Consider the following 23,529-nt stretch of genomic DNA (forward strand, 5'->3'; position numbering starts at 1 on the left):
AATGAGGATCTCCACTACCACGCTCTTGAGTAGGGGGAGTGACACACTGTTCAAAAGCAGAAGTCACTCTTATCTTGGAGTTCAAGGCCAAGCTTGAAGAGGTTCATTAATCCCTTTTTCCTTCCTTTCAGAAGACACAAGCAGAACAGTCCACTAGCCTGATACCGAAAAACACAGTCTTCACTTCCCATACTGAGAGAAACTAGTCTAAGGACGGAAACAGCTGTGGTCTCGTCTCCCAGAGGGACTTCAGCAGTAGGTGAAACAGCCACAGATGGCCTAACGATTTGAAATGCTTCCAGTGGTCACAGTAGAAGGGGAAAACTGTTCATGTGTTCATGACATGAACAGTGTATGTTGGGTACCATGTTCTCTGTGTGTGCTTCACCATGATGCTGTCATGTCGGATTCACTGACAGGGAGGGGCCAGACGAACAAGAACTCTGCTTGTGCTAGCGGGACGTACATCCTGCCTCCCCTGCCCCTGCTGCTGAATCACGGGCAGACCACGCTCTTTGATTTTTCTTTCTGGCTTAATCTGCTAAAACCATTATGCTTTTATCTTCTGCTTCCATCAACACTTGTATCTGCTTGCCAGGAAGGGCTTATTAAATTCCCCAACAAGGAGGAAGTGATGGGATAAGACTATTGTACAGGCACTCCAGCACACACAGACCCGGCCCAAGAAAAGCTATGATGAATCACACACAGCTAATGAAAAACACAAAAACAAACAGCTTGATACTGATTACCTTATCGTTGTCCAGAGGGTCCTTCTGCACGAATGCCTGAACAAACTCTTCTGGGCCAATGTAATTGAGTCTCTCCTGAAAGAGAAGCCAACAACATATTTTGCAAAACGAGAAAACAGATGCTCACTCCCCTCTATTCATTTTGGCACCACCCCTACGTTCTTAAAGCCGATTATAAGATAAGCTTTTAACCCCGAATACTTTCATCATCTTCAAGATGTAAACAGGCAATTCTTTCCTTAGGTCAATGTTTCATAAGACAGTTGAAGAACGAACAGTGACAGGAAAATAACTAGAGGCAGAAGATAAAGGAGGTCCATAAACCCTGTTCTTCCATCTTGTTTCCTGTGTGTCTCTGAGTAAATCTGCAGGATATCAGAAATGCCCATACCCAAATGCCCAAAGAAAACATGCTTCAGCTGGTTTTGTGGACTGTTTCCCTTTTGGGTTGCTCTGACCCTTCTCCTGATAGATCAAACACAGTGGGGCTGCCAAAGCAAACCACCTGCAGCCGCACAGGGCGAAGACCACAGGTCCTCACCAGCTCAATGTGAGTCAGCTGCTGGGCCAACGTGTAAGGGTCGCTGCAGACGGTCATGATGTCACGCTGTATGGACTGGGGCTTGGTCTTCAGAACCGTAAGCCGGTCTGTGGCTGTGGAGCTGAGTTTGGCCAGGACCTCCTCATACTGGCTGAGGGCGGCGAGTTTCCGGATCAGACTCTGCATCATCTGCTGGACGTTCTTCCGGTATGTCTGCTGGGAAGTAAGACACACGTGACCCTCCCGTGCTGCGTGTTCCTTTCCGGGGGTCATCCAGCAAAATGAATACTACACACAACCAAGAGTCCTTATGGCAGGCTAAGCCACACGATCTCAAGGCAGATCATCCTCTTCCCATATTTTTTATAGTCACCTATGTGACTTCGCTGTTTCTATTTTTTTCCGCCTTGTTTTCCTAAGTGCATGGCAGCTTCCGTGGCAAAAACGCACCATTACTTTCCACTTCGCCTTCCTGACTTTCACACCTGAAGGGGAACTAGCCACTCATTTTTGTTATCTGACCTCCTCTTGACTCACGCTCATTTTCCCCCCATTCATGAGTTAGTACTCATGCTCACAGCCACTCTCTTGCCTGGCAGTTTCCACCACAATGACACTACCAGGTGCCACCTTGTTCATGATTTCATCACGCTATATTCATGACACTTATGAGAAGTTGATCATAAAAGTATTTCCTGTATTATAGGTGTCAACTCCTTGCATTTTAACACACCCGTTAAAGCAAACATAACAAATGACTTCCCAGTCAAGCCATCCTTTTTCCTTCCTTCCTTCCTTCCTTCCTTCCTTCCTTCCTTCCTTCCTTCCTTCATCCCTTCCTCCCTCCCTCCTCCCCCCTCCTCCCCTCTCCCTCTTTCCTTCGGGTACACTTATTTGTAATGGCATTGTTTATTTGTAATCTTCCTTTTCTGGCCCCAAACTGCTAAAAGCAACCTTCCTTCTAGGTAATGGTGTTCACGTTGGCAAGAACACGCAGGCTGACTCAATGCCAGCCAGGCACTTAGGCTGATACTCCACAGGAGGACAGTCACAGGAGGGTCTACAGATGAGGGCCAGCTCTGCTTAGGCCTCACTGGCTTTCTAAAAGGCGTCCAATATCATCTGCCAAGATTAGCAATCTGAAAACTATAAATATAAAATATACACATTTTTTTTCTAATTTGCCTTAGGGTATGTTTTTTTTTTTTTTTAAAAAAAAAAAAAAGAACTGTAGATTTTTACAATAAGGAAATTACAAGTCTGAAAGCAGCTAATTCGCAAGAAGGCAGTGACCTGGCAGTGATGGTCAAATGAGCTCTTCAATTTGCCCACTATATAATCTTTTTTTTAACAGTATAAATGGAGCACAGCTCCCTAGTGAGTTTGAGACTAGTTTGAGATAACAAGAAACAGTCTCAAACAAACAACGCCCACCATGTCAAAAAACATAAGCAAAACCAAAAAGCCCTTTAATAAATCTATCTCCCACTCAGGATTAAGGTTGGAACTTGCTCTCTATTTGGTAATGTACTTATCATTCAAAGAAAATGTGTCTTTCTTTGGCATCTGAAGGACTTAGGGCTAAGTAACATGCTATCTGACTCCATCCCAGCCTCACCTTCTTTAGGAACGCTGAGACACAGAATTAACTTGTGTTTACGTCAGCCTTCTGTACCGAATGTCCTTATAAATGTCCACACGAGTGTTCCCACTACTTCTTAAAACTGTGCAACTAGTTCCCAATATATTACTCCTCTTGAGACACTTTAGCTACATCATGTGCCTCCCTGAGTGGGAAACACACATTATGAGGTTGCATTTTCGCAGTCCTTGAAAACCCGTTTAGAAGAGTGACCCACGACTGTCATCACTAACATGGGAAGCAGTTTGGTGTGGATAGGGACATACTGGTCAGGTTTTTCTGAGAAGAATCCAAAAGTTTCCGGACCAACACTTAAATTTTCTAAACCCACTGTTCCCCTGGGTGTGTGCACCCATGCGTGAGTATACACTCACCAACCAAGGAGGCATTCTGGAAGGGTACACACAAATCTGACAACACTTGGTGCCGTTCAGAAGTGGGACTGGCAGCTCTGCTCTGTGTGAACTTCTCTACTCCACTGTCAGGACAGACCCCTGCACTGCTTGATTTATTGTAAATAAAGTGAAAGCCTGCCCAGCGGTACTTCTGGGACACCGTACGTAATGCACACATGTAAGAAAGTTTCCTTTTCACTTGGGAAAGCAAAAACTAGTTGCTAGAGCGTCCATTATTTTACGTCCCGCACAAGCTATTTCCACATCGCACATCTGCCCTCTCGCCCTAGCCTGCAGCCTGGTCCCACCTGGGGGATTCTGACTGAGCTGGGGTGAGGCGCAGGCTGGTGGCACACTGTGAAAACACACTGTGAAAGCACTGTGGCAGGCACCAATGGGCAGGAGGCAGGGCTGGCCTAAAAGTCTCTCAGGTGAAAGGTTTGCGTCCTCTACAATGCTCCTTTCAGGAAGGGCGGAAGAACTGTAGGTCACTCCTGAACAAAAGGCAGCAGCGAGACATAACACAACAGAGTACAGGAGGGGGCATATTGGAACTGGTGTGTGGGGAGAGAAAGAGGGACGGAGGCAGGAGAATGCTGTGACCCTTCTCAAAGTTTCCTGTTTTCCTCCGACTCCGTTTGAGAAATCAGGTTCTGTGTAGCTAAGTAGGCTCCCTCACTGAGTCACGAATTGCTAAATAGGTGCTTATTCTTTTTTATAACTTCAGTTGCCAGCGACAGTAATTACCTGGCAAATAAAGACAGAGTTCTTATTATAAAGACCAGCCCCTTAAGGAAGAGAAAATTGCATTCTACCCACTCCAGTCATTTGTCATGTAATTCAATCATTAGTTTCATTTCATGTTTCTTCCAGGCGAGTCCTAATAAACCACTTCATTTGGGGCAAATCCCCAGGGGAGAAGCATATTAAGCCAAATTATGTGGAACTGTCCTAGCAGATTCTAAAGAACCTGACTGAATTATAGACAGGGCACACCTGGATTTCTTGATTGCCAAAAAAAATTTTCCCTGAAGTCAGAGGCAAGAAGCAACAGGTCCCAATTCAAACGCAGGCTTCTTGCACTGGGAAGAATAATGTTTCCCCATTCTTGTAACTGACTTGTTTGTTCATTCATTCATTCATTCATTCATCCATTCAAATACAAGGAGAACCAAGTATATGCCAGGCATTCAGATAGGAGTTAAAGATGCCATAGTGAGCAACAAAGTGGGCATAACAAACATTTAAGTACAAATCCCAGAGTACTATAAAGCAAAAGGCATAAAGGCCAAGAATGGGAGGGTCTGTGCCTGGAGTTGCGGGAGGTCTCTCTGAGAAGAGAATTTTAAACCCGGGAGAGGAAGGACCCTGCCAAGACGATAGCGGAAGCACGAGCCTCTTCCACATTAGCAGGAGGCAGTCAGTGTCATGATTTATGCAACGAGCAGGGAGTAGGAATTGAGGGCACTGGCCAGAGCACACCCAAATCAAGAGAGCGTTCTGTGTACAGCCACTTCCTAAATTCTGCATGAAAGCAGAAATGCCAGCTTCCCGGAAGGCCTGGGAAGGCAGACGCAGCCTCCGCTTAGTAATGCCTTCTCCTGCTACCCCCCTCTCAGAGCCAGCTGACCTTTCCATACTTTTCACAGAAGAGTGCCGACGAGAAGTCGGGGTCCGAGGTCTGGCCCGTTCCTCCATTCCTCCCAGTCCCTGAAGCCTTGACCTTGTTTATGAAGACCAGATCTCAGTTGGCAAACAAATAGAAAGGATCACCATTTCTGATCTCCACGATAAGAACGACCAAAAAGCTATCAAATTGGCATTTTCAAATCACTGCGTTTTATCTTAAAAAAAAAAAAATCAAATCTTCCTTTCTGGAAGAAACAAGTTTAGAAAAAATTTCTAGTTTCTACAGATCAGCCGGCAGCCTCAATCACCCCGTATAATTGAACTGAAATGAAAAATTGATTTTGACTCAGGTCTTCACCTCATAGGACAAACAGCCCTAGGACGGCACTCATCTTTTGACCAGCTTGTCCTAAGCCAATGCCACTTGAGCCGACACAGACCCTGCCAAGCATCCAGGAGCAGCCGCCCCTGATAGACTGTGTACAGCAGAGCTGCACAATTGGACTTTTACCTTTGTGAGTGTTCATTTGTGTCTGTCCAGTCACAGCAGGAAGGACCCTAAGCCAGGCAACCTGACCAGAAGTCTGTCCACTCACAACCAGCAGGGAAGGCCATGCAAGAAAGCTAAGTGCGAAGCTCTTAAGAGCTGGTTCTACCTAATTTCATTAGTCGCAGGCTAGGAAGTCGGCAGGAAGACACATTCACATGAGTCAGGGCAGATGTCTTGAACTGTTATCTCTGCAGCACGGAGCTGAGAGAACTACTTTTCCAGGGGCCTGTCAAGGAGGAGCAGCTGCTGGGTGCCTCGGTTACCTTTTTCTAGCTGATACTGTTACATCCGTGCCATACTTGACCCCCAGAAACTTATCTGCCACACGGGAAGTACAAAGATATCCCTGTGCAACAAGCCTCAACAGACAGTTGGCCCTCCGGGCCTGCTTCAAATAACCTGGAATCTGTTGAAGCTGGTTAGCGCCTACCTATCAAAGGATCAGCTGAGGGAAGCGATATTTATGGAGGATGACCTAAAAGACTTACTTTGAATCTCCGCTTATTCCAGGTCCTAGCCTTGATCAACTTCCGGCACCAAACCTGGATTGCTTCTGTGCGTGTCACCCCCAACCCTAGACACCCCAGCCCCAAGAATTACCTTTGCTCATTAGCTCATTATACAAGCCTGCGTGCTCTCTCCTTTATCAAGGGGAGCTCTCTGTAAACACTGTAAAAGGGCATGTTAAGCCTCCTACACCAAATGCCTCCTAAGAAGGCTTGGTTTTCTGTTGTTTTGTGTGCTCCTCATCACACTGCCTTATGTCTGCCAGGCAAATGTTCTACCAGTCCCACATTTCTAAGTTTTTCATTTTGTGCCCGGAAGAATCAGTATGCTTTTTCCTTCCCCTGACAATTATGTAACCAACTGTATTTCACTTTTTGTGGAACCTACAGATCAAGGCATCTGCACTCACGCTCAACGCTGGCCTATGTGCTTTTCCTCACAGCCTAGACTGTCTGTTTCTATTTACGAGTTATTAATATGCTATCTAGTTATATCTCCACTAAGTGAAGGCAGGCACGGAGAGATGAACTGGGTCAGACCATTAGCAGAAGATAGACTGAAGTAAAATAAAACAGAAACGTACCTAGCAATGAACTAACATAAACACAACCCTCCAAAAAAACAAATAAAACTCCAAATCACACTCATTTGGGTAGGACAGAATAAATAGTCCCCACTTGACACACACAGAATATACGATGTGTAGAGAGCTGTCCAAAGGCAGAACAAAAAGGCATCGCTGAGCTCTGTGGCATGTTCAGCCCTGTTTCCCACCCTGGCTCCCTCTGGAAACCCCATGGCTTGACGAAATCTCGGTGACCAACCTCCTCGCCACTGGCCATTCTATGCGCCAGGTCCTTTAGGTTTCTCATCATCCTCTCATCCCGGAAGTCATAAGGAAACGTTTCCGTCCACTCGGTCAAGAGTTGAAGAATTTTAGGTGCAATTTTTCTCATCTGGTTCTAGGGAGAAAAAGAAATCTGCATCAGAGATATCCATCACCATGGTCTGCGTTAAATGACCAAATAACCAGCGTCACTGACTGACTAACTCCCGCTTGGGTAGAAGAAGCGGTGGCCACTTCCAGACCAACACTTGGCAGTCAGCAAAGGTGGGACTGAGGACTCCTCTGCAGCTGTCACACTTTTCTTTGGTTCGCTTTGTTTACTTTTGCAGTGCTGGGGATCTAACCTAGGGCCTTACACGTTCCCACGAGCCCTGCTCCGTGCCCAGTTCCACATGCATGGCCGAGAGGCCACTTAGGCACATCAGCCTGGGGCGAAGCTGGGATTACTCACGGAGATCGCAAACCCGGGCCGGAGTTGGCAGATCTAACCAGAACAAGAGCTCGAAGGCAGCATACCTTATCACCCTCCCCTTCGCTCAGCCGCTGGTGCTCCACGCACAGTTGGCAAACTTTGGCCATCAGCTCGTACGGGTGCATGAATAGCCGAGAGCTAAGCAGGAAGGTAAATATGTACGTCCTCTGCAGCGAGAGAAAAGGAGATCGTCGCCGTTACAACCCTCTACACATCATAACCTCCTCATGCATCGACGTTATCAGGCTGCAGACGGGGGTAAACGCCTCCTAGTAAAACAGCATCATTTCCCCTTCATCATCACCTTTTCTTTCCCCTTAACACTTACTAAAAAGAAAAAAAAAAAAAATAACAGGATAAGTTCGACTCCTGCAATGATCCAGAGGACATTTTGTCCATCATGGGAAGCCAGGACATATTCATTTCCCAGGATAATCAAGAAGAATGAAATCCAGCCCAGAACGGCAAGGCCGCCTTAAACATGCTGCCCACGCTGAAGAAGGTTATGTGTCCACGAATTATTGTAACCAATAAAAAAACAAACAGCTACGAAACAAAACCCAGCTACCCTACCCACACTCAGTCAAGAATCTTCCTGTGTGCTCAGTGAAGCACACAGTGTTTGCGTCACAACATCCAAAGGCTGGCTTGCTCAAGACTGAGCGACTTGGCAAAGCACAACACACACCATATTCTTTTCTTTAGCCACACTGTCTCCCAGGAAGCACGAAATGAGCTTATTTGGCTCTCCCAGTTTCAGGCTCTCGGTGAGAAGAGGAATTCCATGGATTGTTTGCTTCCCCCAACCCTCTTCAGGCACCTTTAGTGGTTCATACACACTTACAGGACTGAACAAGGGATTCCTTTTACTTTTGATAACAAGTTTCTCCTGTGTGGGAACATACTTGAAAATGCTATGCAATGAATCACACGGAGATAACTCGGTGAGGGACACTGTGGTGAATTGCCACTGGCAAGCACAAACGCTCCTCTGCACAACAACGTTATTATCGTATCTATAAAAACTAAAAAATGTGGTCCCTAGGTATTTCCATGAGCTCACCATCGATATACCGCTGCCTAGGAAACTCAACCTTTTTGTCCTGCTAAATTCAGCTCAACAGTCACAAGAGGGAATGAGGAACTCGTTTGGCCCAGACAGGCAACCAGGTTTGCCTGCTCATAGTAAAAGGAGCCAGTGAGTAAATACGTGGTGTTGAGTTTCTGTTATCTCTCCTTTCGCCTCTTGGAATAACGAAGACTGGGATAATGCACGATGGGTTTCCTAGGTCAGAAAGGGCCATACAGTCTATCAAGGGAAAGCCACCTGAGGTCCAATCAATAAATGATTGCATCTGTGTGTGACTTAGCTCTCTCTATGGACTTTCCTTAGCAACACTAATGTCGTATCACAGGCACATCTTGGAGCACCAATGCTCCTTCTGATGCCATTTTCATTTAGGGAGCAAGATGTAGGTACGGAGCGAGTCGAAAGGCATCACTTCATTCAGGCTGCCTAACATAAAGTGGGCAACCTAAAGAGAAGCAGATGCAGGGACCTCACCGCAACCAGACCCATCCCTAGGCTCCATCTGGACTCAGAACTTTCAGTAACTACTACATAGTTTCTTCTTAGAAAGACTTCTGAGCAAGCTAGGTAATTCCACAGCAAAGGCAGCGTCCCTGCCTAGCACGCTGCAGCTTCTAATCCATACAGCTGATGGGTTTAGAGGAACGCCAATACCTACATCTGGATAGTAATCCACATTGGGTACTAAGTGTTGGATGAGTGCTTCCAGAGACCCGGAAAGGAGGTTGTTGTCATGGTAATACAAGCCCCCACAGCTGTCCTCTGCAGACTGGTAGAGGTTTCGGTTGTAACCGCTGCTGTCAAACATTGCTGAAAAGGGAGGTGTCTGAGGCATACTTTCCTGAAAAAAATAAATAAATAGAAAGCAAGAAAACAATGTCATTAGTGACATGTAATATGAAAAGGCATTTGTAAGGTAATATGAAAAGGATTTCATCAGTAGTTCTTACAATGACAGAAGGCAAGGAATGAGCTACGTCACACTGTCAATGATGCTCAATCAAATATCGTAAGATGCTTAGACTGGTTCTGGACCGTGATCCACATGGTGCTTTTTTCACACCTGCTCCTTTACAGCCACTTGTGAACAGGTGTAGAGGAACCAGACTCCAGCAGCTTTACGTCACAGAGTCAGGGATTTCCAGGTCAAGACTTCACGGGATGAATTAGATAAAACTTAAGGAGACTGAGGGGCACTGGACACTGGAAGAGCACCAAAGCTGAAGCTGAAAAGTCTGCGATTTGAAAGAGAGCTGGGATTAAGGCACATGGTTTGTGTCTTCTCTGTGCGCATCTTAAGTGTGCGTTTATGTTTGCACATATCAAGGGATTTAATGCCAGCTCCTCAGCTTTACGAGAACATCAGATGTTATTTGACCTTTGCTCCTCTCATCAAATCTCCAGTTTGGGTGCTGTGTGTGTGCTGTGTGCAAAGCCTCCGTCTCAGCTAACACGCAGGTTGAGAAGACACTTTATATTTAGGAACAAGGAGTACTACCCCAGCCTAGATGAGTTGCTCTTGTCCGTCTGTGTGGCTTATTACTCACCAAGCCCCTCTCAGCCACTGTTCAATGCGGGCCAGAAGCCATTAAGTTATTACTTGGGTTCCCAGGGACCTAGTGCAGGGACAGAAGATCTCAGCCTTCTGGCTGTGTGTCAGGACAATGGAGGCGGTCAGGATTTATAGAACCTGGGGATTCAGAGCTGAGGGAGAGCTCTGCACCGGGGCCTAACAGGCAGCATCTTGTGGAGGGTATAGGAGGACACAACCTGGGCTAATCCTTCTTTTTGAGACACTGAAAGGAATTTGCATCTTAACAAAGGGGCCAGAGCTTGGTCCTCCAGGAGCATCTGGTCCACCTAGGATTTGGGGGTGGGGACACTAAGAGTCTCAAAACTGTGGGTTCATGGGCTTGGGTTGGTGGTGCCCAGGGATGAGGTGTTAGAAAAAAAATTATAAAGCCAATGTGACAAATGAAAACATCAATTAGGAAAAAAAGAGAATCAAGAAAGATACAGAGATATAGACGTGCTGGAAGTGGTGGCGTTCTCCAGAGGCAGAGGCAGGAAGACCTCTGTGAGTTCAAGGCCAGCCTGGTCTACATAGTGAGTTCCAGGGTATCCCAGGCTATAGAGAGACCTAATCTCAAAAAGAAAGATACAGAGAAAAGAAAGCTCCCTGTTGTCACCTCTGTCCCACCCAAAAGCCAGTGCAGGGGAAGAATTTCCAAAAGTTCCATTGAAAAACAAACCTGCTAGAAACAGGAAGGGAGTGATCTCAAGAGTCACTCCATTGGGATTTTCAGCACCTGGGCCCCAGCGTTGTGCTTCAGGTGGGCAAGACATGGTCACAACACCCAAAGGATCAGAGACCAGAGAAACAGTTAAGTAAGTAAGAGAGCCCATCAGATGACAGGAACTGACATATACAAACTGTTGGTAAATCAAAAACAAAACTACAAAACAACAACAACAAAAACTTCAGTGTTGTTGTCCTATATGGCGGTAGACAGAAGGGAGCTTCTTTCCTCTTCAAATTACCATTTTCATGAGTATAATTCAGATATAATCCACTTGTTACAAACGGCTGATGAGAACAGAGATCAGCCCTTGTCCTCAGAAGCTAGAGCCAACCTCGTGCTCAGAGGCTGCGACCAGAGATACCAGGCCTACCTGACTTACTTCTCGGGACCATGAAGGAACCCTGTTTAGTTTGCTGTCTAAGAACAGCATTCTGTGGTGGCAGCCACACAGCGTCCTCCACACACAAGATAAACAAAAAGACTCCCGAGGATGGAAAGCTTTTCTTCCGGGAAGCATGAACTTTCCTTGACATTTCGACTCGCTTGTCACTGAAACCAATCTACCCAAGTGTCTCTGCGAGATGGTTAGCCAGGGCTCGAGAACTCCAGAAAATCAAAAGATGATAAACATTCAAAGGGCCCATAGAAATTGTCCGTTTCAAGGGGTGGAAACTAGATTTCATTTCCAACTATAATCAATTAGAAGGAGCTGTCAAGAGGATCAAGGATAAGCCTGCAGGATTTGGAGGCTGTAGCTCAGCGGTCAAGTGTGTCCTGAGTGATTACGACTGTAAGATGGCCACAGAATAAGCCATGCGGCCTCACGGCTGGATCCAAACTCCTTCTATGAATGTATGACCTGGCACTCAGGAAGGTGACCAGGCTAATATAACAGCCACGTGACGGCAGTACAAAGTGGGTCTCCCTGGAATCTTGCTCCCCAGGGTCTGGGGTCTACTTACTGGCAGTAAACAGCTTACCAGAATAGTCACAGGTCACCGAGTTTGCTTTCAAGCGCTCACCCCAAAGCTACCAGTATTTGTAACTCTTATTTACTCCTTTGTAAAGTAGATAAGGGCTTGGATTCCATCCCCTCTCTCTATCCCCCAAATTCAGACTCCATAATGGAGAGACCATTGAGCAAAGAACGCTCACTGCTCTCTCATAGGACCTGGGTGCAATTCGCAGCACCCACATGGCGGCTCCAAGGAACTCCAAAACCTTCTTCAGGCCTCTGCAGACTCCTTGCATGACCAAATGACAATAGAAAGACAATGGAACGCGGTATCCATCACTCATCCATCACTCTAGCTAGCAGCCAATCCAGGCGCTTCCCGAAAGGCTAACTGCCCCATGTGGCAGATAAACACAGAGCCAGCAGGATGGTGCAGAATGTGCTGTTTGGAAGCTTAGTTTTAAACACCTAAGGGGATAAGCCACAGCAGCTCAGTTTCTCAAGCATTCTCTGTCCTGTGAGCCACAGCAACAGCTAGCGCTTGCTCAAGAGCACGCATTCCTGGTACAGGTCTTTCGTTCTGTTAGGTTCAGTTCCAGAACTGAAGTGTGAGACCCAAATGACAAGTGAAGATTGTTTTCTGCTAAGGAAATAACTTCCATATCCAAAGTACTAGGCATGAGAATCAAAAATGTATCGATCCCTGGGCTCTCCACTCTCTCCATGAAAGATGTGCTACCTCAGGGTGGATGGAAGCATGAGCGTCTGCCCTCTCTCACCCCCTGGCTCCCGTTCATCCTTCTACCTCACTGTGGTTCTGACACCTGCTCTGCAGTGACGCTCTCCTTACAGTCCTCTGTGACTCTGGGGTTCTCGGGCTTTGAACTTGCTCCTTCCCACACTTCCTAAGGCAAAGCCGGCCCCTCACCCTTTTTCTTGTAGACAGTATCTGTCCTGTCCAATATGCCTATAAATGGAAACCGGTATATGTGCTCCACAAAATCAGAGTGTGTGACAGCACTCAGTCAAATCCTGGCTTCATTTACAGCTAACCCGAATGTCAAAAGACTTAATTCCCTTGAAAACGAGACTTGCAGAAGACACGTGGAAAACCTGTTGACTATTCAAATCACTACTTGACATGCATTGCAGGCTGGAAAATAATTCCCACCCTTCCCAGTCAGCAAACAGCACAGACCTAAACAAACAAATGACAAAAAAACAAATAAAAAACCCACAAAACCTCACTCCTTTCTACCACTGCCCACACATAAATACACCAGCCTGTCTGTGTGGGCATTAACGGAGCCCCTGTCCAGTATAGAATGCTGTCCTCGAACTCGTGATCCTCCTGCCTCCACTTCCTTCAGCAAATTCTACCGGTGTGTGCCACCACAGCCAGCCAGAACACTCTCCTAGTACAGAACTGCAAGGTCTTGTCCACTCCAAAGCAAGAAAGTACATTCCTCCACCATATTTAAAACCAGCTCCTTATAAATCAAGCATGCCTCTGTGTGTGTGTGTGTGTGTGTGTGTGTGTGTGTGTGTTACCGATTCAATTAGTTAAAGAGAATCCAAGGGTGACAGGCCTTTGGGATACAGCTCCTGAAATAGGCTCCCTGCCCCTTATAGCACATCACTCTGGGTTATACAATAGGAAACAGATTTTTATTTTATAAAACAACAAAGCTAAAAGAAGAAAAAAAAATGCCATTCTGACCACCAGACTTAGCCCACAGATCATAAATGGTACTGGAAAAGTTTCTAGCAGGAAAAACACATACCCAATCCAACCCTTCTTAAAATTGATTTGATAAGCTGAACTCAGCTGTCAGACATCTTGGCGGGGGCTGCTAATTTCAGCACAAAATAGATCATGCTCTTCCAAAGACCCCGAAGAAGTTTGGCCTGACATTGATCCCGAAGCACAGGAGCAGGCTGTGGGTGATTTATAGGATGGATGGAGCTGAAAGGCATGCCTAATAGCCTCAGACCCACCAAAGCTCCAGATGAAAGGCTGCCTTTCCCCCGAACGGCAGACCGTGTTTGAATTAGCAACTGCCTTTGCACGATGTTATGATGTTATTTATGATGAAGCAGGTGCATCAGGGACGAGGTGGTTTCAGGTGATAACTCAAACTGGGGAGAGAGGCTGAGGTGCAGATGGGCGTGGGCTACATCAAAAGCCATCCCTTGCTTCTGAGGCAGATGCGCCGTAAATCTTTCCTAGAACAGCATGTCAGCATCTTCTTCCCTCTCAAGAGAAGACAGAAAACGTGCGCGTCAGAGAAAAGCGCTCTCTGCTCTATCTCATAACAGGACGGACTCAGTGTTTATAACCCTTTGGTTCTACGCTGATTACAATGTGTTAGCATCAGTCTAAATGCGAGACAAGTGTCCCAATTTAAAAAAAAAAAGTAGGCAACAATCTCCTTATCACAGTTGAACTTTGAAAGTATATTTGTTTAGTGGGAAGGGACTCCATTTAATACCTGGAATTCGACCATTCTCAATTCCTGCCTAGATTCCAAAGGAACCTTGCACTTTGCACATCCAACAATTCTTTCTTCTCTCGATTGATGCTGCAGACATCGGGCAAAAGTTCCTGACATCTTCCAAGCTAATATCCCAGACTGACAGCTTCCCTTCCATGACAGCACACTTGGGAATGCAGACCGGCGGACGACCAGGTGACTGCAGAGGCCAGGTGAGAGGCCAGCCAAGCCTCTGACGCTATCTGAAGCATGATTTATCTTAAGCTTGGAAATGTGGAGACGATTATCTTCTCATCTCTTTCCATGGACTGAGATGCCCTCTTAGCAGAGACCTCAGAGAGCATCCGTGAACACTGCAGGCATGCTGCCCCTCCCTAACCTTCTTTAGAAAAGAGGTAAGAAGGCAAAACACAGCTGAGAGTACAAAGGCAGGCGACACGGGAGCAACCCCCACAATGTGCAGCTTTCAGAACTGAATCCAAATGCTCCATAGGTTTCCTAGTTAAGGGGGAAAGAAGATCATTTATTTAAATTCTTTATTGGTGTATGTATATGTGTGTGTGTGCCTGAGGAGGCCAGAAGAGGGTGTCAGAGAGCTGAATCCGTTTTCCCTCTGCAAAGGAATGGCAATTTTTCCTGATTTGAGTTGTTATACACATACATGCACACACACACATCAATGTACATTTGGATTTATCAGCTCTTATGCTACCTAGAATAATAATAATAATAATAATTATTATTATTATTTTTACTTTTACTATTATTTTACTAATCCCTAATTGGTAAAGGAAAAGAATTCTGACTCAATTAGTTACAGTTTTCATTGGAAGAAAAACAAGGACCAGATTTATGCTCTTTTGTCATGGAGTGACGTTAGCAATTTATTAAAGCACAAAATGACATATTGGTACATGGCAACTGAGTGGGTCTGGAGTGTTGCTGAAAACCTTCCCTAAAGCGTTGCAGGAAGGGAAGCCAGGACTTGCTGACATTCCTTATGCATTGAAAGCCTTTACCCTCTACAACGTCCTTGCAATTCTCCATCTTAGCAGTAGGTGGCGCCCGGGTCCCTGTCTTTGAACAGAGCTGCTGCTTTCCAGCACTGACAGCTGGTGCTGGTTTAGGAAAAACAAGGGCAGCTACAGTACTGGGGAGAATGATTGAACACGGGGAAGGGGCACTGCCCTTGCCGTACAAGTAAGACGTACACTAGTGGACAATGTCCGAGCTCTATTTCCTCATGACCCAGATGCCCATCTGTGATGAGAATCAACTGTTTATTTCACTGAGAATAATAAAACTGAACTGCAAAATTATCATTACCCAATCAAGGGTTGCCAGAACGGCTGGAATCCTAAAAGAGTCAGCTCTTCTTCACTGTCTGACAGTCACCACCGGCTGCAGTGGCTGCCATGACTACACACTGGCTAGTGGGCTGGGGGTAGCTTGGTCCCACCATTCTTGAACAGCACACACAAAGCCCAGGGTTTCTTCTCAGGACAAGAGAGAGGGGGCAGAATTAAATAAAGCCAAAAAAAGACAACTGGGAAAGCAGTAATTTTGTTCAGCTTAAACATATTTCTGTCTAAGTGTCGCCATGTGGCTAGAAGCTGAAACAGTAAACAGCACAGACATACTGCAGAGTATAAAAGACACATGGCAGATCTGAAGGTGAACCATAAAGGACCACAGGGGATAACTTGTATTAAAATATGTTACTTTCATGTGTCCAATTCACTTCAATAGGCTAATGGTTTGAGACTTGGTAGGGACATTCATAAAGGGTCAAGGTTATCTTTCCCTTTATTTTACTAGGTGACACGGTAATTGGGTAATTTAACTTTTTGGCTGGAAGGTCTTGAAAAACTGGTTTTCTTCCTTGTTTTTGTGTTTTAGACAAGTTAAAGAAAGCTAATGGCCTAAACTGTGCTGTCCTTTTTACACAACTAAATGTTTTTGCGCTGAATTTTCACATCAGGGCTCCCTAACAAAATTCCAATCAACTGGATCATTTTTAGATACATATTTACCTGAAGAGAAAATAATAAATACACAAACCTATGAAAACAGATTGGTAAAAAAAGAGAAATTGACATTTGGTTGATAAGAATGATGAGTTAATGAGACAAAAAAAAAAAAGTCTGGCTCTACTTTATTGATAATTAGTAATTCTAAAAATATTCTCACAATGAAGAAGAAAAAAGGCAAGGATAATTTAAAAAATACTAAATAGATACTAAATTTCTATCTAACTTCATCAAAGAAAGACGCTGCTGGTCCCTTTTCATTCCCACGTGTGCATGTGCCTTCATCCTGGCTTGGCCCACTCTCACAGGGATGAAGAAGGGACACTGCAACAAAATGAAGCAGCTGCGACATAAACACCAAGACGCCCTAAGCCATCTCCTTCAGCTTCCTCTGCCCACTTCACAGATATCACAGCTGCTTAAAGAAGGCAGGGGTCTAGTTAGGGTTCCCCATCCACCCAAATCCTTCCCGGGGCAGAGGTCTGCTAGGCTACGGCGGTTATCTTAGAATAAGCAGTGCCTGCCCGTATCTACTTTTTGTGGGTTTAACTGATGAACCAATGAAAATCCGTACAGCTGTATACAGTTGCATAGTTCTGAAAAAAAAAATGAGAGGAGAGGAGACACATAACAATTAAATTCAATTACTAGCCCTCCACCCACTCCCAATCCTCAACGGTACAATCAGCCAAGGTAAAGACTTCACAAAACCTCTTTAAAACTTTCTCGTTTGTTTTCTAGTTGTTCGGGCCACCAGAACGAAGATTTTCCTCACCCCTGGCTTGAGCTTCCTGCTTCTCCTCCTAGGCAAGGCTGAGGACCTTTCCATCTCCTTTCAAGTGCTTTCTTTGGAAGTCATCCCAATATGCCAAGTTCAGTTCTTCCAGGTAGCCTCTGGAAGCTAAACAGGGAGGTCCCCTGGTTCTCTCTGCTCTATGAGGGCCCTACCTAGCACTCAGAAGTGCCCCTAACCCACATCACCCTCTCTGTTTTCTTACCTATTCTCTTTCCTTTAGATGAGTGCTATTCAGCTGGTTCAGTCTGGCCTACTGCACTCTATTAAACAAGCAAGTTAATGTCAGGTCGTAAGAATGAGATGTTAATATCACTATAAGGAATGTTATGATAAACAAGCAATATTTAGCTACATATACCTAAGAATATATTAAATTAGATGCTCAGGGAAAAAGACACTGCAGATACATCCTGATGAGCATCCCTTCCACAAATGCCAGCCAGGTAGGAAGTGTGCTGGCACCAACACAAAGTATAGAGTAGCACCTGCTACGGAGAAAAGCTGAAATAACTAAGAACGGAACATGCCCCAAGTCCAAGGCCAGTATTCTTAGTAGCCAGGAGGGCTGGCACCTCTAGGAAAACAAAGGATTGCCTGACACAGGGAAGCAGCTTGCTCACCAGAGGCTGATGTGATCACACTTGCCAGCAAATCTGCTTGAAAGGGAAAAAGCAGCCACGGCTGGCTCTGAACCCTGACTTCTGTCACAAGTGCCCTGGTTCCTCAGTGACTCCAACGCTGCTCCCTGTCCTAAATAAAACTGTCATTGACGAGTATCAGTGTTTAGCTGGCTGTTGTTTTCTTCTGTACATCCTCAACAGCCAACATTTTATATCTCTTTTAAAAAATTAATTTTCCGCGTGCTTTGAGCACATATTGCCAGCTCTTTCCTCCCAAATCTTCCAATAGGCTCCCCACGAGCTTCGTTTTTAAACATCCTTGCTTAGTCCTCTTTGCATAGGCTGACCACCCGGTCACAACTATGCTCAAATTAAGGCAGAGTCATCACACGCCACGCTCCAGCTACTGTGCTCACGAGGAAAGAATAATTAATTATTCACCCATCTGAGTCTGACTATGTCAGACGACCGTCAAGAACTCGATACCCCGATTCCTGGATTCTTCCCCCTTTATCCTCCCAGCTCGAGACCCGTCCTCTCTGTGAGACACCATCAGGGCTAAATATAGATCTACGCACACCAGCAGTTCCTTGACCATTGTCACATGGCGCTGCTGACGAAGGACTCCTTGGAGACGCGTTCACCCAAACATACATACACAAGTATGCGTGCAAATTTATCCACACACAGCAAACGCCCCGAATTCATCTGCAGAGTCACATTTACATTCACCAGCTAAATGCTCTCCTTGCTCTGTTTACCACACCAGTCCACCCCCATCGCCCTGCACTGTCAGTGGGCTCAGCCACAGTGCGTTGCCTGAGCTGCACCAATTTGGATGGAGTTAAGTGATAAGCAATAGTCAAATCACACACAAACGCACACACACACGGGCACATCCCTTGTTTCTCCCTTTGCCCTTTTCTCTTGTGCAGTCCTGGAAGTTATTTCTAGGGCCTCCCTCACGAGCTCAGCCCACGAGGCTTCCAGGTACCCCAAGCCACGTTAGTCTCACCCGGACTGGTGTCTGAAGACAACTCACCCGGGTCTAAGGACAAAACAAAACAAACAAGAACACCCAAGCCACTCTTTCAAGTTTACATAAGAGCCGGGGAGGAAACGCAAGACTTCTATTTCCCTGCCGATCCTAAGAGTCAGACATTAAATTATAAGGAAACTTCAACAAAAATAAACAACAGCCCGAACACTCACAAGCACCCCAGGGAAACTAGGCAAAAAGTGTATGGAAAACAACCTAGGCGTGCACAGAAAGCTCAGAGGGAACGCGAAGAGGATGAATGAGAATCCACCTCAGACAAACCCTAAAGATCTAACAAGATCTCCCAATCGGAGGCCTGGCTGGGCACTGGGGCGAGGCGCAGCAAGCTCGGCATCCACGAACCCCCGGGTCCCCGGAGCTCACACTGCACCTGTTGGGAGGATGGCGGCCTGGGGCACGGAAGCAGCAGGCGCGGGAACTCGAGGTCCCCGAGGTGGGGATCTCGCGCCGCGCCGGGGCTCACGGAGCAGCAGGCGCCGTCCCGGGAGCAGCGCCCGCGCAGCCCGGGGGCTCCCGCAGCCCTCTCCCACCATCCCTTCCCGGGGGCCCCCGGAGCACCTACCCGCACACGGCCCTTCGCCTGCGCCTCCTGGCTGCTGCTGCGCGGCGGCGCCCCCAAAGGCCAGCCTAGGACCGGGAAGAAGCGAAGGCAGGAAGAAAGGAAAAAAACCCGCCGATCCAGTCGGGGTCCTTGTTTATACTGAAACTCCAGCCGCAGCCGCGCACACCCCCTGGCTGCCGAGCGCCCGCCTCCCGGCGCCGCGGGCCACGCCCCCGCCGCGGGCCACGCCCCCTCCCCGACGCTGGCCAATCCCCGCGCGGTTCCCCGCCCACGCCGCCCAGCAGCGGGCGCTCGCGGGGACCTGGCCGGGTCCCCGCGGGGTTGGGACTCCGGGGACGCGGCGGCCGTGCCCGCCCACGCCGCGGAGGCCGGCGCGCTGGCGCAGCGGGTCTGGGCAGCCAGGGCCGGGCTCGCGATCCCGGCGCGCGTTTCCTCCTCCGCGCGGCTGCCCGCGGCTGTTTGTGCAGTCATGTGTCCCCGAGCGTGTGTTCACCGGCCCGTGTGGCTCGACCCGTAAATACCGGCTCGACTCGTCGTACAGTATCTGTTATCATAATTCCGCGCCGAAGGTTACTGTCCGTGTAACTTTCGGGGGAGATCTGAGAGGAGCCACCAGGAGTGCTAGGAGCTGTGCAAGACGCTGCGGGCACGTTGGTGGCCGCAGCGCCCTGGCCTCAGGTTGCGGAAGCCTCGCGGCTACTGGAGGGGCAAACGCCAGGTAGATGTAAAATGACAGGTGTGAGAACTTTGGCGAAGGCGAGGAACCTACCCTCTAATGCTAGGCTGGTCCTCTGTGAAGGCTGTGTTATCATGGCAACCACTTAGGACGATAATGGTACTTAACGCTACCTTTGGATACCTGCTATTTTGGGGAAGAGGGGTAAGAACTCAAAACTCAGACAAGCTAGAAAGGAAAGGGAAGAAGTGGAAATAGAGACCCATGGGAGGGGGGATGGGTAAGATCTGGAGAGATTTCAGCTCAAGAAAAGTAGGCTTTGGACCATCCTACCGGGCTGTAATCTGCGTTTTAGGCCGGAGGAACACGGTGCCCCTTCTGAGGTCCCTGCCTTTCCTTGGGATGGAGACTGTTCTGACAAGGAGCAGTACTGCAGGCCCCGCAGTTGCGGCTGAGACTTCTTTCTTGATCTCACTTGAAGTTGGAATCCCCCCTATTTTTGGAGGCCCGCCTCCTCCTTTTCTGTTTCCTGCGTAAGTCTCGCCGCCATTTGACACAGTGAACATTTTACTTATTACTGAGTCTCTCCCCTCACTTGTCAAAATGTGAGCTCCAAGGGAGCAGAGCTGCTTGTTCACCTTCCCAGTGTCCTCTGTTAAGGACAGTGGCCAATGTAGAAGTATATGAAGGAAGGAAGGAAGGAAGGAAGGAAGGAAGGAAGGAAGGAAGGAAGGAAGGAAGGAAGGAAGGAAGGAAGGAAGGAAGGAAGGAAGGTTGTTTAGCACATAGTAAGCACACTATAGGTAATTTCTATTCCAATTGTGTCTTCCGTTTTCTACACATCAGAGTTTCTTCCTGATCTTTTGGCTGCATTGGCTCAAATTGTATCCTCATAAAATATGTCGGAGGGAGGCACATGGCTGAGGCCAGCCTGGCCTACAAAGTGAGTCCAGGACAGCCAAGGTTACACAGAGAAACCCTCTCTGTCTTGAAAAACAAAACAAAAAACAAAAAAACAAAAAACAAAAAAAAAAACAAACAAAAAAAGTTGGAGGGCTGGGAAGATGACTCAGCAGTTAAAAGTGTTTGCTACCAAACAAGACAACCTGAATTCTATCCTGAAAACTCACAAGGTGAAAGGAGAGAACTAAATCCTGCACAAACACACACACACACACACACACACACACACACACACACGCACGGTTAATATAATAAAATGTAAATATTAGTCAATATTAGTCAATATTTACTGCAGTATTGACTACGATAACAGTCGAGTTAAGGCAAATAGAACCTCATTCCGGCGCTAAAAGATAGTGACCCTGTGTTACAATTCCACTATACGAAGATTATACATCAGTGTAGGGAAGGGTTGCTTTTCCTAAGCTGCTTGTACCTCAGGCACACAAAAGAAGTGCAAGCATGGTCATGAACAGTACAAGTCCTACTTCCTTTCTTTTTTGTTGCTTTCATTTCCAAAGAAAAATCCCAACTTACGTCATGCTGTATCCAGCTTATTTTTCAATCCAGCTTTTGTGAACACCGATGTTACTGCTTTATGTATCACAAGAGTGAGTTTACCCAGATGCCATTGTGCAATCTTTCTCAGTTTGCTTTCTCCTTTTCTGTTCAGCCTGTGTGTGTATGCTTTTAGACCCTGCACTTTATTTATTTATTACTGTTGTGTGTGTGCATGAGCCTGTGTGTGTGTGAGCCTGTGTGTGTGTGAGCCTGTGTGTGTGTGAGTGTGTGTGCGTTACAGCAGGGGTGTGGAAGCCTGACACCGCTTTTGGGAGCCGGTTCTGTTTTTCCTTTCTGGGTCCCGGGGATGGAGCACAGTGGCTGGCTTTACAAAGCAGGAGCCTTTACCTGCTGCGCCATCAATTTGCTGACCCAAACTTACGTGGTTTTGTTTTCTTTCTTCATTCAGATTTACTTTATTTTTGATTGTGTGTATGTATGTGCTTGTGTGTGTGTTATACGTAAGTATGGGTCCTTACAGAGTCCAGGAGACAGTGTCTGATGTCCTGGAGATGGAATTACAGGTGGCCGTGAGGAGTGAGCGGCCTCTTAACCTCTGAGCCGTCTCTCCAGCCCCTCAACTTGTATTTCGAGTATTCTCTCCATGTTAGTATGTGTTGGCATCATTGACTCCTTCGATCCACCATGGACTGTTTTGTCATACCTGTGCTACATATGATTGTATCATGTTTAATCCATAACAACACGGTGAGAGGCAGGTGTCATTACTTACGTTGTGACAAGAGGGAACAAGGAAAATAAAGAAGCCAAATATCCTGAATCCAGTGCTCCTGTTTTTCCAGTTCCAGTAAAGCAAACTTATCACCCTTGTAAGAGTTTGTGAAGAATGTTTAAAATTATAAAGCATGTGTATTTCAGTCAGAAGCAAGATGTTTTCTTGAAAAGCAGTGTTTCTTATTTGCCTAACCTAGATACAGGTTTAATACCATTAGTTATAATTTGCTATTTCATTAAGGCATTTGAACCTTAAGTGAAAATGAAAACATAATTGTCTTCAAATATCAAAACTCCTTGTATTAAAACAAAACGAGCCACCAGGGCACCAATCAGGATTAAAGAAGAAAAGTTGTGAGGGTGTGTATTATAAAGCTGGCACAGTACACATCCTGTAGTGGAAGATACCCAAAGCAGATTGGCAGCTCTTGCTTGCATTTTTTTGTTGTTGTTGTTGTTGTTGTCTTATTTTTGAGAGTTTCATACATGAGTATACTGTATTTATATTCAGTCATCCCTCTTCTCTTTCCAACTCCTTTCCGTCCAACCCTGTATCCATGACCTCTTCCATAATTGTTATTGTTATGTACATACATACATACATACATGGGGGGCCGAGTCCAATTGGTGCCTTTATGCATGTGTTTACAGCTGAGCCCTCAGGACTGGGACACCTGAGAAGCTCTGTCCTAGGAGAAAACTGATTCTCCTCCCTCAGCTCCCATGGACTACCTGTAGCTTTTCATCTGGACTGGGCCTGTGACATTCCCACCATGTTGACATACCCATTTATATGGTCTTGCGTGAGTAGTCCTATTGTTGAGAGTGTGTGGGTTCAGCATCCCTGTCATGTCTAGAAGACACTGTCTCGCAGCAGTCACACAGGCCCTCTGGCTCCTACAGTCTTTCCGTTCCCTCTTCCACTATGGTCCCCAAGCCTAAGGTGTAAGGATTGTGTTATACGTGTCCCAATTGAGGCTGGGAATCTCATGACCACTTGTTCCTGCATTTTGATCATTTGAGGACTTCTGCAATAGCATTCATCTACGGAAAAAAAAAAAGAAGTTTCTCTGATGAGGGTGAGCACTTTTACTTATGGATGGGTGTGAGGATAAATATTTAGCATATGTTTGGAAGTAATATTAATTTAGGAAAATGTTTAGTTAGCATACAGTTGGAAGTAATATTATTTTAGCAAGATGACTGTAGTTGGATCTCCTCTAGAGTCTATGACTGCTCCAGACATGGCTTCTTGGCTAGGTTTATAGTACCAGGCATAAGTTCTGAACTGTTGAGAAGACCTTAAGTCCAATGAAACAGCTACTGGTTACCCTCAAGACACAAGCAC

At 46.4% G+C, this 23,529-nt stretch overlaps 1 protein-coding gene across 3 annotated transcripts in view; it reads right to left on the minus strand.

The window, feature by feature from the left end:
- Positions 1 to 23,529, minus strand: part of Rasgef1b (RasGEF domain family member 1B) — a 497,192-nt gene that overhangs the window by 14,956 nt on the left and 458,707 nt on the right. Inside the window, exons 1-6 of one of the 3 annotated variants that reach the window (XM_021661366.2) lie at positions 19,247 to 19,419; positions 9,084 to 9,266; positions 7,380 to 7,502; positions 6,841 to 6,978; positions 1,294 to 1,509; positions 753 to 827 (exon numbers count right to left, since the gene is read on the minus strand). In XM_021661366.2, the coding sequence (XP_021517041.1) occupies positions 753 to 827; positions 1,294 to 1,509; positions 6,841 to 6,978; positions 7,380 to 7,502; positions 9,084 to 9,260 (729 nt within the window). In that variant the 5' untranslated portion in view covers positions 9,261 to 9,266; positions 19,247 to 19,419. Of the gene's footprint in view, positions 1 to 752; positions 828 to 1,293; positions 1,510 to 6,840; positions 6,979 to 7,379; positions 7,503 to 9,083; positions 9,267 to 19,246; positions 19,420 to 23,529 lie in introns of those variants that run through there. The other 2 variants (XM_060380991.1, XM_060380990.1) reach the window with 2 other exon arrangements.

Source organism: Meriones unguiculatus, chromosome 3 (assembly GCF_030254825.1).
Source record: "Meriones unguiculatus strain TT.TT164.6M chromosome 3, Bangor_MerUng_6.1, whole genome shotgun sequence".
Taxonomy (NCBI): Eukaryota; Metazoa; Chordata; class Mammalia; order Rodentia; family Muridae; genus Meriones; species Meriones unguiculatus.